The sequence below is a fragment of the Phoenix dactylifera genome, chromosome 9 (genome assembly GCF_051530095.1).
Source record: "Phoenix dactylifera cultivar Ajwa chromosome 9, Ajwa_hap1_PhDact_Kaust_v1.1, whole genome shotgun sequence".
Lineage (NCBI taxonomy): Eukaryota > Viridiplantae > Streptophyta > Magnoliopsida > Arecales > Arecaceae > Phoenix > Phoenix dactylifera.
The window spans coordinates 27,542,080-27,555,806 of NC_143198.1; the positions used below are offsets into that span (position 1 = coordinate 27,542,080).

General features: G+C 41.6%; 1 protein-coding gene across 1 annotated transcript; it reads right to left on the minus strand.

The window, feature by feature from the left end:
• Nucleotides 1–2,052: 2,052 nt before the first annotated feature.
• LOC103713208 (monothiol glutaredoxin-S9-like) lies at nt 2,053–2,860 on the minus strand. Its single transcript, XM_008800049.5, has one exon. The coding sequence runs from the start codon at nt 2,791–2,793 to the stop codon at nt 2,314–2,316; it is 480 nt and encodes a 159-aa protein (XP_008798271.1). The 5' UTR covers nt 2,794–2,860; the 3' UTR covers nt 2,053–2,313.
• Nucleotides 2,861–13,727: the final 10,867 nt, after the last annotated feature.

Sequence of the window (13,727 nt, forward strand, 5' to 3'; positions counted from 1 at the left end):
TCAATCACGTTATTTTCTATATAGCTAAGCCTAACCTCTAATTAAATACAACTTAGTTCAATACAACTTAGTAACCAATAACCAGACTCTTGGCAGCTAAAAGCATTGGTTGACTGGCTTCTTTCTTGTTAGCCTCGTGATAACGTGTGCATGTTGTCGCGTTATGATCAAGCTTTTCTTCGGCCACGCTAGTTCCCCGCAAAGATCCTCTGGGGAAAGTTTGACCAAGGTGTGAACTGCTCCCCTTTTGTCATGCCTCGTGCTCTCGTCTCTCGCTTGACGCGTTTATTCTTCAAAAACTAATGCCTCCATATGTAGCGTGATAGGTGTGGTTGACCGGAGAGCCCCTTGCCGTATGATACTTGGTTTGTCCTTGCAAGCAAATTCCTGTAACTTTCGGTGCCGAACCTTCTCCTAGAGCCAAACGAGCTTTTGAAATTTTGGTGCTTCGTTTTCGTGGGGATGGATTGACAAATATCTGCATTTGCTGAACAAGCTATTTCTTTTTACTCAAAAACAACAATGCATTTGTTCTTAGAATTAGATAGCAAACAAGTAATTACATCAAGTAATTATAGAAACCATCCCTTCACCTCCTTTAGGAAGGAGCGTACCAAGTGCCAACCACTGAAGTTAAGCCCTGACAATACTAATCTCATGTGTGAGGTTTCTTGATTTGTTCTTGCTTTGGCTTCCCTTTTCCCTCCGGTTTGTTTGCTAGCTCCAGGTGACGAGCAGAAGGCCGTCTCTGCTTGCAGCCGGTTCGAGTCCGAGCACTGCCAACTCTTGTGTGGTTGGACGCAATTTGATCCGTCTTGGTTGGACGTGACAGCAAAGTATTCATGCTTGTTTAAAAATTTTGATTCATACAGCACGTAATTGGCTTTCATACGGAAGGCACCTGGCTACGTTTGGACCACCAGAAATCCGGCATTATGGATCGACTTGATAAGCATTGCGTCCGCGTTAAAAAAAACCTATGCCTCCACCTTCCTGCAATGACGACATGAGCGACCTTTCTTATTGAACAAAAGTAGAAGAACCGCTGTCAAAATTAATTATCTTTGTCAAAATATTTAGAAAACAATCTTATCAGAATTTCAATCAACAGCCTCTTCCCACATAAGTAAAGTCCAACCATTCAACTATAACCCAATCTGCAACATGAGTGACCTACAAACCATGGATCTCCTTGGTCCATACGTCTCTTTCAACTTGAACATTGCTTTGGAGTGGAGGATGCCAACTAGTTTAGTTGGTAAGATTTTGGAGGTTGAGTACTGGGTTCGAGACCCGGCCTTACCCATGCTTGGAGGAAAAATTTCCCCAGCGCATAAGGCTTTCATTTTATAGAATTTGAAAAGGGTTAGATATATGTCGAAGAGGACTATTTTATATTTCAAACACATAGCATCCAAGCCACAATTGAACAAAAAGCTTAACATTGGACCATGACTAGCTTCTAGCCTCTGTAATTGCTAAAAATAAATTATAATTAATGCATGAATCGATAACTAATCTCTATTAATATTTTGATTTTTTTTTTAGAAACTAGGCAGCAATCCAGTAGTTGCATACCTTTTTCATTTGGAGGAGGTACCAGATAAGTAACTTTATAATGTTTTCTCAATATTAATTTGGATCTGAATATTTCACCAAGTGGGTCTTCCCTCTCTTGTAAACAGATATCCCGCTTTTCTGCCCACTATAGTTCAACAACATGACTCCATGGTGATGGTAGGTGTCATAGCATCTCTAATCTTATTTTGAAAACATGTTGATGTCTACTGCTAGGTTGTATCTACTAGAAAGAAGCCCCATCACCATGTTTCACATGATGATTGATGCTTGACATAATAACACCGTCATGTATATCGCACGAATTCCATGTGTTGTAACAATCGGATCTTGTACTCGCTTTGAGATTTATACAGATGGATGAATGATTGGTGTCTATGACACGTTTCAAAAAACTTGCCACACGTGCGGAGCATTAGTCCCCTCCTCTTCCTTGACGGCTAACATACTTTCATCACTTATTCGACATGCCAGTAGAGATCACCATTTGTTAATCTACATTAATTTACACAAAATTTAGTAATTTACAAAAAAAGAACAAAAAGATCCGCCCCTCTTAAATAAAAATCCTGTTTCTCCCTGATCCACACGCATTGTGGCCTTTCAGACGCTCGACACCCTACCATCCACCCTTCAAACCTTAATTAAAATAAAATTACACTCCAAAACCAAAACGAAAAATCGAAATTAAAGGGAGAAAAAGAGAAGAGAAGAAGAATTACATAGAGAGAAATTTTAGAGCCAGAGTGCTCCGGCTTCCTTTAAAATTGGCACGAGGTCCCCGGAGATGTGGACGGCCATGAGCCGATCCAGCCCACCCACCAACCTACCCCCGATGAACACCGCCGGGAACAGCACCTGCTGTTGAACGCCACCGGCGGCGGCGGCGATCTCCGCCAGCTCCGCCACCAGCGCCGCCTCGGCGTCCTCCGCCACCTCGAACACCGCCGGGTTGACTCCCAGCCCGAGCAGCAGGCGCTTCACCACGTGGCACATGCAGCATCCCCGCCGCCCCACCACCAGCACCGGGTTCTCGGCCACCAGCCTCACCATCCCCCCGCCGCCTCCTCCGCCACCAGCGTCCGACGACGAGGACGACGTCGACGGCCCGTCGACGGACGGACGGTCGTTGACCGCCATGTGAACGACGCCGTTACTCGCCGCCGTCTGAGCAAACCACGTCCGACCGCCGTTGCACGGGATCGCCTGTTGCATTTTAGAGAGAGAGAGAGGGAGCGAGAGCGAGAGAGAGAGCGGGGGAGGGGGATTGGGGCTTGGGAGAGGCAGGGTATATATCTATTAAATTACCGCATGGATGACATCATTCCGCCCCACGCACGACGTCAGCGGTAGTTACCCATCGGCGCCCACTCCCTCTTCAGACCTTGATATGAGGACGTCGCCGTCGAGATGCGATGACGTGGACGCGCGTCAACCTCTCGGGCGCCTGGACCCTTTCTGCCTCGGTGACGTCAGGGATTATGCCGATTGGTTGAGGGCTTCACTGTTTTGGTACGGACAGCAATCGGAGTAAGGGGATGACGTGTCGTGTTCTGGTTTTGTGAGCTCGTGGGACCTACAGATATTTATAGGTTCGATAGGCACTGGTTGCTGTTCGGAGCGTGAACCCACGGATTGAGGATAGACGAAGGCCAGAACTGATCATGAGCCGGATCTTGATCTAAAATATAATATCTTCGGATCAGATTTATTTCATATTTGATATTTTTTTATGTCTAAAATTGATCTGTGATCAGCTTGATCAAAACTTGGACCAACTCCCTCAAAGTAATATCGGCCGATCCTGGATTGCTCCTGATTGGCGAACCAGTGGAGCTCGACTCCAAACTACATTCATTATTATGCTAAATTTGTATAAACTTTGACCAAAGATTACACAACGGGAATTCGCTAAATGAATAGATCCTAAGAACACATATGAACTAAAGGGCTATGCAAGTCAAAGGTTTGGCAGGCCTTTGTGCAGAGGTGTTCGATGTTTTCTAATAGTGCAGTAACTTAATTTATTTAAAGCAAGTACTAAAAAATGCAATAGCAGTCTGGATATAGCTTTTCCCATGAAATTATGTAATTAATTAAAAATAAACTTTTAATCGATAAAAAATGCCTAATGCAAGGCAATTCAACTTATTCCACCCAAAAGGGCAAGGAATAGTCCTCATGATGAACTAAGAATATGTCTTACATGTAAACTCAAATATTTTTTTAATTGTACACTAGGCAAAAGTCTTGCAATTACTTCATAGTTGATACTACCAAATGTCACACGACCTATGGCAAGTGACACAACAGCTTTACCATATATGAGTTTGGCATATAAAAGCTTTGGACTTGACAATAAAAAAAAAATAAAATCATCCTGTTAAGTCAGTTCCTTTAAATGAGTATATCTATAATTTTGATGGTTGGCTCAAAAGATATATTAATGTTGTTCTTCTAATTTCTAGGAATATCATGCAAAAACGTAATGAGGCAAGCATCTCTTCTATATCAGTTAAAATTATAAGCCTGTCTTATTTTGAATATATCTAAGCATTAGCATTAGTCATGGTATCAAGGCTCAAGCGACCATTTTTTGCCTCGAAAATCATTTAATACAAAGTGAATAGATGAATTTCTCTCTATACATAGCGTATAAATCACTAATATGAAAACATATGAGCAACATAAAATATGTGTTGTAAGCGAAAACTGACTCAAAAGAGCCTTCTCCCTTGAGTCAGGGGAGGCATAAGAGCTCGCTTCATCGAATAACATGTCATTTTCAAAATTGCACTCATCTTGAAACTAAGCCTTTATAACAATGGTATGCAGTTAAAAATGCACAATTTAAAGTTGATATACTTTTACTTATTTTATGTGTGCAATTCTAATCACATGTAACAACTCAGGAGCTCATCCAAAAATGACTAGTCAGAAGATATTCTTTGGATTCCTTGATCCTATATAATTACCTAAAATCTACCCAGCGAATCCTCGTCGAGCTAAGAGTTCAAATTCATTCAAATCTAACCACAAACATCACAATCGACTAGTGGTCAGTCCCAATATATCCGTATTGCAATGTCTCCTAGTCCATATAGATTATGGATCGGATCTGCTTTGATATTATTTGTAATAATCCAGTACATTACCCAAAATGGCTAGTTAGAAGGTATTATTTGAATTTTTGATTCTGTATAAATATCCAAAATTTACTCAGCGAATAATTAATGTGGAACTAAATATACGGATCCTTATAGTAACAATGCTAACATATGCAGAACAGGCAAGGCAAAAATAATATATTATTGGTCAATCGAATTAAATTCTATACGAAAGAGATCAGGATTAGCAATTAGTACAAAATCCGAGGATGGTAAATATTTTATTACTTTATCTGTCTTACACGTGTATTGCCGGTGCCTGACAGCAAGATGATGGATGAGACGGCGGTTACTGGTTACGGCGTCGACTCGTGGAAAAAGGCTAACAACAGGACAGGAGAGGAAGACCCGGACGGCCGGACGCTAACTCTAAAGTCTAAATTCTGATGTCGGCCGGTCAAACCGCAGCTCGCCCAATTCCATACGCCCGCGTCACGTTACCTCCGCCAACCTTCATGGCCCCACACGTGTGACCAACCATCCACCGCCCGGTTCGTACGTGGCGGGATACATCGAATGGCCGAGCTCCTGCCACGAGTCTCATCGCAGCCGTGTCTCTTAGATTCGCGGAACAACGGACCCCTCGGCTTATCCAACATATCGAGGGTAGGCGGGATAGGATATCAGCGGTGACGTCGGCGTGGCTGCGACTTGCCGACATCAAAGGCCGTCGGCTACTGGTGGGGATGACGACTATGACTAGAATTTTTATGGTGTCGTAACATTGACCGCGGGGGCATGGCATCGCTCTTATCCGACCACGAAGGATAAGAGCATGAGACATCCGTTAGGGAAGACAAACCGGCAAGACTCCAATTGCCAAGCTTATTTCCATCAATATATATATATATATATATATATATGTGGATATTTTTTTTAAATATCAAACTTTATATTAATATTTTTTTAAAATTGTTATTTTTTTGGTAAAAAAGGGCATGTTTTTTTTGATAAAATTGATATTTGAATGTTTATATATCCTTGTAAAATACTTAATTTACTATTATATTTTTTTTTATTTTTGTATATGTACCTACGTCATCTAACGCCGTTAAAAAATTAACGGTTTTAAATTAAAATGACTAAAATACTCTTAATGAATAGATGTATAAAAAGAAATATTTATAAGGCGATCACGATGGATGGAAGACAAAAAAAATAATTTTAAAATTTTATTTTATTTTTAATTAAAATAAATATGGTTTTTATTAATGGTGTTAAATAATCGTTATATTAAGGATATTTATGCAAAAATAGTGTTTTATTATGGTATAGAAATAAATATAAATTTTAAGAGGATGTTCATGTAAATTTAAATTTCTATAAAGATATTCATGCAAAAAATCTAAAAAAAAAAGGCAAGCTTATTTTTTTAATACTCAAATTTTTATGATGCTCCGCTTCTCTCTCATATTTGTCAGGACTTTTTTATCTAGAAAATTTATTGAGATCATGAATTGGAACGAAGAAGGGTCTCGGGCGGAAGTCACTGGTATGCAGTCCCTATTAACTATATAACTTTGTTCACAGAAATGCTTTGACAATATAAATAATTACACGTACAAAAGTTATAAAAAATGGTATAAAGATCTTCTATTGCTACATTCATAGGAATTCACATGCAGCTTCTCTTTGCTGATGCAATTACATGTAGTTCTGGTGCTACTTCTTTGGATTCATTGCCTACACCAAATATTTGGAGAAGAAATAATTCCAAAATCTGAAACCTCTAGTTGGAGCAGGGGTGCAATTGCTGGGATATAATTCAGATGCCCAATCATGTTACGACTTACGAAGGAGAAAGTAAAATGGACTGCAGCAATGGCCAGCATATACCCCTTAAAAGCATGTAGGTTTCCCTTTACCACTGCTAATAAATACATCAACCATTAAAGCAACGAGAGAAATCCTCCTAAGAAATTAAATACAAGGGCCAACGACGTCATGCATACTAGTCTTTTAGGATAATAGCTACACCTGGTAAATAAGTTTCTAATAACCAATAATAAACTCCATAAACTAACTTCTCCTGTGAACAAGGATTACGACTATGGTGACAATCCCGTTGCCATGCATTAGTTGCGTGCGAGAAGTAATCAATTAAAGGCTGTCTGGTGGGTGACTCATTCACACGTCTAATTTAGAACGTTATTAAGATTGTGGCGTCACTGATTGTGTAATTAGGGGTTGCCTTGCGTGAGCGAGCAACGAAGATCCCAATAGCCCCACCTACCCTGAACAAGTTCGATGACTTCAATATATTCAAGAGAGGAGAAAACTCAGAAAAGAGAGATGGGAGGGACCCAACTCAATTAAGATGCTTCCCAACGAAAGCTTGGGCACAAGGTTTTCTTTGGGCTTCATCTAAGCTCCACCAGGAATAAAGGCCAGAAAACCGTGGGACATCAAAGGGTGGAAAAGATCATGGACGGTGGAATCGACGTTCAAGTCCTCGCTTATTAGAAAGCTGACTTTGTCTTGGGATGTGGTGGGCCGAAAACTTTATATAATATATATAGGGTTCGATCTTTTAGCTGGACGGCAGAAGTTGGGTCACCTCTCAGTATGGATTTGCCGTGATTTGATTTCAAAGTTTTGGTGGGGACGAAGGAGTTTGGTGGTATATATGGTGTCTTAATTCGTCACCCAAGAGTCATCAGCTGAAAAGCTTGCATGTCGGAGATGAACGTATATTGCACTCACGTACGTTATTAATTAATTATTGGCACCGGCGTGTGGAGATGAACGCAAGATGGAAGTCTCTTATCAAGTATTTAATATTATTCCTTCTTAAACAATTGCATATCAGCTGCGTTATAATGCAACCATCTACTGTATAAAAAATGTCATGTTGTGGGCATTAAACGAGACGATGGAAAATATTTTTTTTTACTTCAGAAGAATCTGACGCAAAAGATTATCGACTTAGGTTACTGGAGATGGTTTTTGACGTGACACTGGCGACTTGGTATCTTGTAAAGTTGATTTGATTAAACTAGGACTATAATGTCTCAGATTTCCATCAAAAAAAGACTATAAGGTCTTAGACATCAGGCTCAGAATGCTCTTTAATAAAGGAAAAAAGAAAGAAGATTAAATACCAGTAGATAAGTAAACACCAAAAGCAAAAACTTGCCCTCATTGTAGCCTTATATTGCGGGTCTCTCTCTCTCTCTCTCTCTCTCTCTCTCTCTCTCTCTCTCTCTCTTCTCTTCCTTTTAATTTTCAACAAGGACTTATCATCATTTCTTGGTTCCTACTATACGTTATATAATTTCTGCAAAGAGGACTCTCTCCTATCCTTCAAAACGTTAGCCTCCATGGCATGTTTTTCTAACAAGCTTTAGGTGCACCATCAAAATCTACTTGATTTTGGGCGTGCCAACTTATGAATTCAAAGGGAACTCTTACGTACAAAAACAATATGTTACTCTTTGTTAGAGTGGAGAAATGCTTATGCCACTAGACCTAGTCCATGGAATATTTGTGCTTATTTTTTAGTATGACTGATTTAGAAGTAATAGAAATTAGAATAAGAAGAGTCATGCCTGCTAAAACAATTATGCTATGAATTATTTTACTTTTGTTCCGAATAAATTAGCCAAGCTATTCCGTGGCACAAGCCCAACACTACGAAATTAAGACATACCGATGGGATCTGGTACAAAAGCAAACCCATTTGTGCAACGGTTCGACAATTGGTCCTGATGTGCGCTTTGCCACTCCGGTTTGAGCCAATATACGAACCATACTTAAAGTTTAGCAGGTCATAGTTACGTCCTGCACCAACCTTCACCGTAGTGATAACAAAAGAAATGTGTGGGTGAGCAAGAGTACGTAGTCTCAGATAGACCATTATATTGTTTAGGAGTGGCAAACAAGGGGCAGAAGGAATCAAGGGAGGGGCTCCGTGTCCTCCATGAAAGAGGTTCTGGCTCATATATTTTCTGTCCCAAAGCAATGTACCAAAAAAAAGAAGAAGAATAATTAAGAATGCCAAAGTATAGTGGTACTTTTGTGTCGAGGAATCATTATTCCCACCAAATTGAACCACTTCCTAGCCACCTGTGATCTTTTTCAGTACTTTTAGTAATATAATTGTCTCATTAACTTTGAGGTGTGGCCTAAAAGATAGATTTGCCTTCCTTTGTTTAACCTATATCTTTCCCTTTCATTGCTTGGGAAGAATTTTTATCGGTGAAGTTTAAGTTTTGTGGAAAGCAGTGAGACGAAGTAATGTTGGCCAGTGGTGCAAAGAGCTTCGAGTGCGTCCCCCATATCATATGAAAGCTTAAGAGTTTTCTAGATGAGAATCTCCACTGAAGCAAGGTGCCTTTCTCTCCTAATCAAGCAAGGAAAATAAAGTAATAGGATTAAGACCTTTTTGTGAAAAAAAATTAAATACGAATAATTTATCAGAGAGGAAAAAACGATGCAACAAAGTACTCGTGAGTTCACTTATTGTAGACATCTTCGAAATGAAGTATTTTCTAATTGAAGATGTTATACAACAAAATACATGGTATTAATTTTGGTGCATAATATTTTTAATCCTGGGTTGCAAGACAACTAGAATATAAAAATTATGCATATATAATGAAGTACCCTTGTTTTTTATACAATTTGTTGCTAACAATTAATTAACCTTCCCAAGCCCCATGGTGGTGGGAGACTAGTGTGCCGGAATGCCTTGTTGTCTTCAATAACACTTAAAAACAAATATAATAAAATAAAATAAAATATATATACATTCTTGAGGTCTATTTAGTTTTCTATTAATTCTTAATCAAAATTCAGAAAGGAAAAACAAGAAATTTAATATAAAATGTTCAATTAGGTACTATAGTTTCTAGAAATTTAATCATAATCCTCCTCTTTGATCAAAAGTCCAAGATGGGCTCTGGGCCGTGCCCATTTCGTGATGCATTGTCGATGGCCCTCCACATGACCAACATCCACAAAATAAACCTATATCCATCAAACCGGACAGGGTTTGGATGGTTACAAGACTTCTTGGCTAAATGAGTATGAGAATGCAAAATGGTCTGAGAACAAATTCCAGAGATTTCGAATTGAGAAGGACCCAACCATCCAGGGTGAATGATGTGAAAAAATTGGCCAATGAACGTCGGCCATTTGTGCATCTGATCTCAGAAAATATGAACCTTCCAATCCTCAATTTCATCATGGAGAGATCCATTTGGATTGGAATGTTGGAGGACGAAGAGTTGAGGATCATACGTGAAATTTAGTCTCACATGAGATAATTGATGGGAATCACCACATCGTCGCCATCATGACTTTATTTTGCTAGCCAGCATGTTACTTTTCTTCATGAGAAGCACTAATATCAATCTAATTTCAGCGTATCTACAGCTAGAAAAAGAGTCCTTGGAATAGAGCTCTCATGCACATTTGGAATTGGATCCTTTGATTTGATGGGGATGGGTACTCCTCTTCTCATCTAGAGGAGTTCCTGTTGGATTTGGTTATATCCGTAACAAATCCAATTTATATCCTATATCCATTTCCAATATAGTGGAACGAAAATTACTAGGTATCAGTTGAGTTATCGGATATTTATTGTATAACTTGTGGTCTATCTAATTTAGGAGATGAGGCGAAAGGGCAAGAAGAAAAAGTTATCACTAATTTTGCTATTTTCTTATGTCTCACACTAATGTGTATCGACACAATTAATTTTTATATCGAGAAACAAGGAAGAATAATTCGGAATCCTTTTAAGAAGAAAGAAAAAATAGAAAATGATTTTCAATCAATACAAGAAAATGACAATAAAAAGGCTAAACTTGTTTTATATATGATCTAGTTGGGTTTGAGTATGGTTTAGTATGTCCAAACCAAATCTAGTAAGAAGGCTTTGGACTCATGATCCATACCCAGTCCATTAACTTATTAAACCAATTTCTCACACTGGAATTCTATACTTTAAATTAATTTCAAATCAAATTAACAAGTCATCACCAACAGATATGCTAGAAAGAAAAAAAATTAAATTCATGATATTTCATACAAAAAATTGAAGCTCTCCATCAAAGACGATTGTCTAACTAGAATGTTTTTGTTTTTATTTATTTATTCTTTAAGCAACACCTTCGACCATGAGGCTTAGGTGCTAACGTTGTTAGTATAGCTGTTGGCGTCTAAACTCAAAGATTGGCCTCAGAAATATGATACTTATTATGTGAAGATAACCAGATGGCCTATTGAATTCACTCTTATGATTCATTTGGTTTGCGAGAAGAGGAGGAGAAAAAATACATGCAACAGAAAAATAACAAACAAATAAGAAAAATAGGCTCATATAGAACATAGAAAAATAACTTTTCCATAAGCTAGAAATTAAGATAAAATTCTATTTTTCAGAAATACCCTTAATCTTAGTGGTTTATATTTTTTTTCTCCTTATACTCAATTTATTAAGAGTATAAGAAGTATTTTACATAATCTTTCAGGAGCATAAGTACTTAACCAAATATAAGTCACTTTAGAAAACATGCTTCGTATGCTACTTTTTTATAATCAACTAAATATATCAAAATTATTCTTTTAAATATAATATATCTAGATATCAACTTTTCATATAATATATTTCGATGAGATAAAATTTTTCCACCAATCAAAGGAGTCCGAGAAAAATAATTAAGTTGGGCCTTTTCTTTGTCCGGGGCTGCACGTCCGAATGGTGTCTTAATCGAGCAGGTGGCTTGCCCATGTTGCCTTCTAATTGTTGCACTGTCTCTGAAAAGAAATCAGTGGCTCATACCATTGAGGGCATCCAGATTAGATATAACCACATTTCTCCACCACCCTCTTAAGATTTTGATTGCACGTCGGACTTTGTGTGTAAATACTTCAAGCAATGCCTGACCGTAGCAATGGACCCAAAGGCAACGGATATAAAAGCTTGTGTTGTGGTTGAATTCTGGCCCAAGGGTGACCATGCCGGAAGAAGCCAAGGAGACACCGGCCGGGATGGGAAGAGAGGGCCACCTTCTGCGCTCCGGAGTACATGCACAAAGCCTTGGCTCGGAATTCCGGTGAAGGCCCTCCGATGGCTAAGTTAGCCGGGCTTTTGGAGAGGTATATATCTAAGTGCCTTGGATGGCTTCTTATAACTTAAAATAGCTTATAATGGCTTATATTGGCTTTTCAAAGGCCTTTCCCTACTCCCTTTTTATAGGGCAAGGGTCTCGGCTGTTACCTAAAATTTTGAGTCGTTTCGTGATCAGCTGGCCATTAATTGGAGGCGACGTACATCATGGAGATCCATCATTCGTAGGCCTGTTAACGAGCCGAGCTGCTCGGGCCTGGCTCGGGCTTGGCCCGGTAAAAGCTCTGCTCGAGCTCGGCTCGTTAGTCAAACGAGCCCGAGCCCAAAATGATGCCTGTTTAAATTCGAGCTCGAGCCCGAGCAGCTCACGAGCCCAAACGGGCTCCTGCAACCCCCCCCCCCCCCCCCCCCCCCCCTTCTTCCGGCGCTCAGAGCTTAACCCCTTCCCCCCTGGCGCTCATGCTCGTGGCTTAAACCATTTTTGAAACCCACCCCCCACCCCAACGCTCGTGACTCAACCATTTTTGACCCTCCCCCCGGATCCCCCACCCGACCACCCCTCTCCTCTGAAAATTGCTCTCAAGAGTCCAGCTCCCCGACTTGGATCTCAGCTCACCTCCCTCGACGACCTCCTCCATGCCTCCCTCGACATCGTCGACGACCTCCTCCACGCCTCCCTCGGCTCGCTCCCCGACCTGGATCTCAGCCCGCCTCCCTCGACGTCGTCGACGATCTCCTCCATGCCTCCCTCGGCTCCCCGACTTGTATCTTAGCCTGGATTGACCTCCTCCATGCCTCCCTCGATGACCTTCTCTAGATCCCCTAGGCCCAGGACCCTCTCCGCCGCCCCGCCTCCGCCCCCTGGACCGACCGCCTCCCTCGCCCGCCTTGACCTCCTCCGCCCTCCAGGCCCACCCTGCCGCCTCCCTCACCCGCCTCGACCTCCTCCGCCGGGGGCTTCCGCGCCTCCGAGCTCGCCGCCATCGCCGTTGCTTGCCCCAACCTCCGCCACCTCCTCGCCCCCTGCATCTTCAACCCCCGTAGCCCCGCTATTTCGAGTTCATCGACGACGCCTCCCTCCTCGCCCTCGCCGTCGCTTGCCCCCGTCTCTCCCTCCTCCACGTCGTCGGCCCCTCCACCCTCTCTCTTGCTCGCCCCATCCCCGAGCTCGGGCTCGAACTCGAGCTTGTAATTGAAACGGGCTTTACGAGCTCCAGCCCGAGCCTTTGCTGTGTCAAACGAGCCCGAGCCCAATACAGAGCTCGGTACCGAGCTCGAGCCCGAGATTCTGTAAAACGAGCCGAGCCCGAACCTTCTAGGCTCGGGCTCGGCTCGTTAACAGGCCTAATCATTTGGGTGGAGATTTCGGAAGATATCTTTTTGGATGTATTCTGAGGGTCTGCCATGTCATTCTAAACAAAAGTGGTCGAGGGAATTCTTAAAAGCGTTGTGTGCGCACTCACTCCGAGACGTTACGCGGTGATATGCGAGGGGCAGTCATTAATGCCCTGCCCTTCGAGGCGGCTGTCATAATGACCAACCTTTAACACCTTGATCCAGGAGGATCTGCTGAGGGAGTCTCTGGGTTTGCCACGTGGTACGATCTGGCCGCTTAGCGGCCTGAGCATGAGATCCGCAGAATTAAGGTTGATAGGCCCGAAGTCGGTTCAGCCTTTGGCGGGTTGAGGTCCGTCTGGCCTCTCTTAAGGTCGACTCGACCTCTGGTGGGCTGAGGTCGGCCTGGCCTCTTCCTTGAGGTCGGCTCGGCCTTTGGCGGGGCCAAAGTCTCGGCTTTTGGCGGGGCCGAGGTCTCGGCTGGGCCTGGCTTTGAGGCCTGTTTAGTCTGAGTTAGGTGACTTCATGTCAGATTAGGACATTTCATTTTGCCTCCCATCAGCTTGTATTTA

What these genes read in the sequence shown, in the direction of transcription:
- LOC103713208 (XM_008800049.5), bottom strand. Translation starts at nt 2,793, where the DNA reads ATGCAACAGGCGATCCCGTGCAACGGCGGTCGGACGTGGTTTGCTCAG.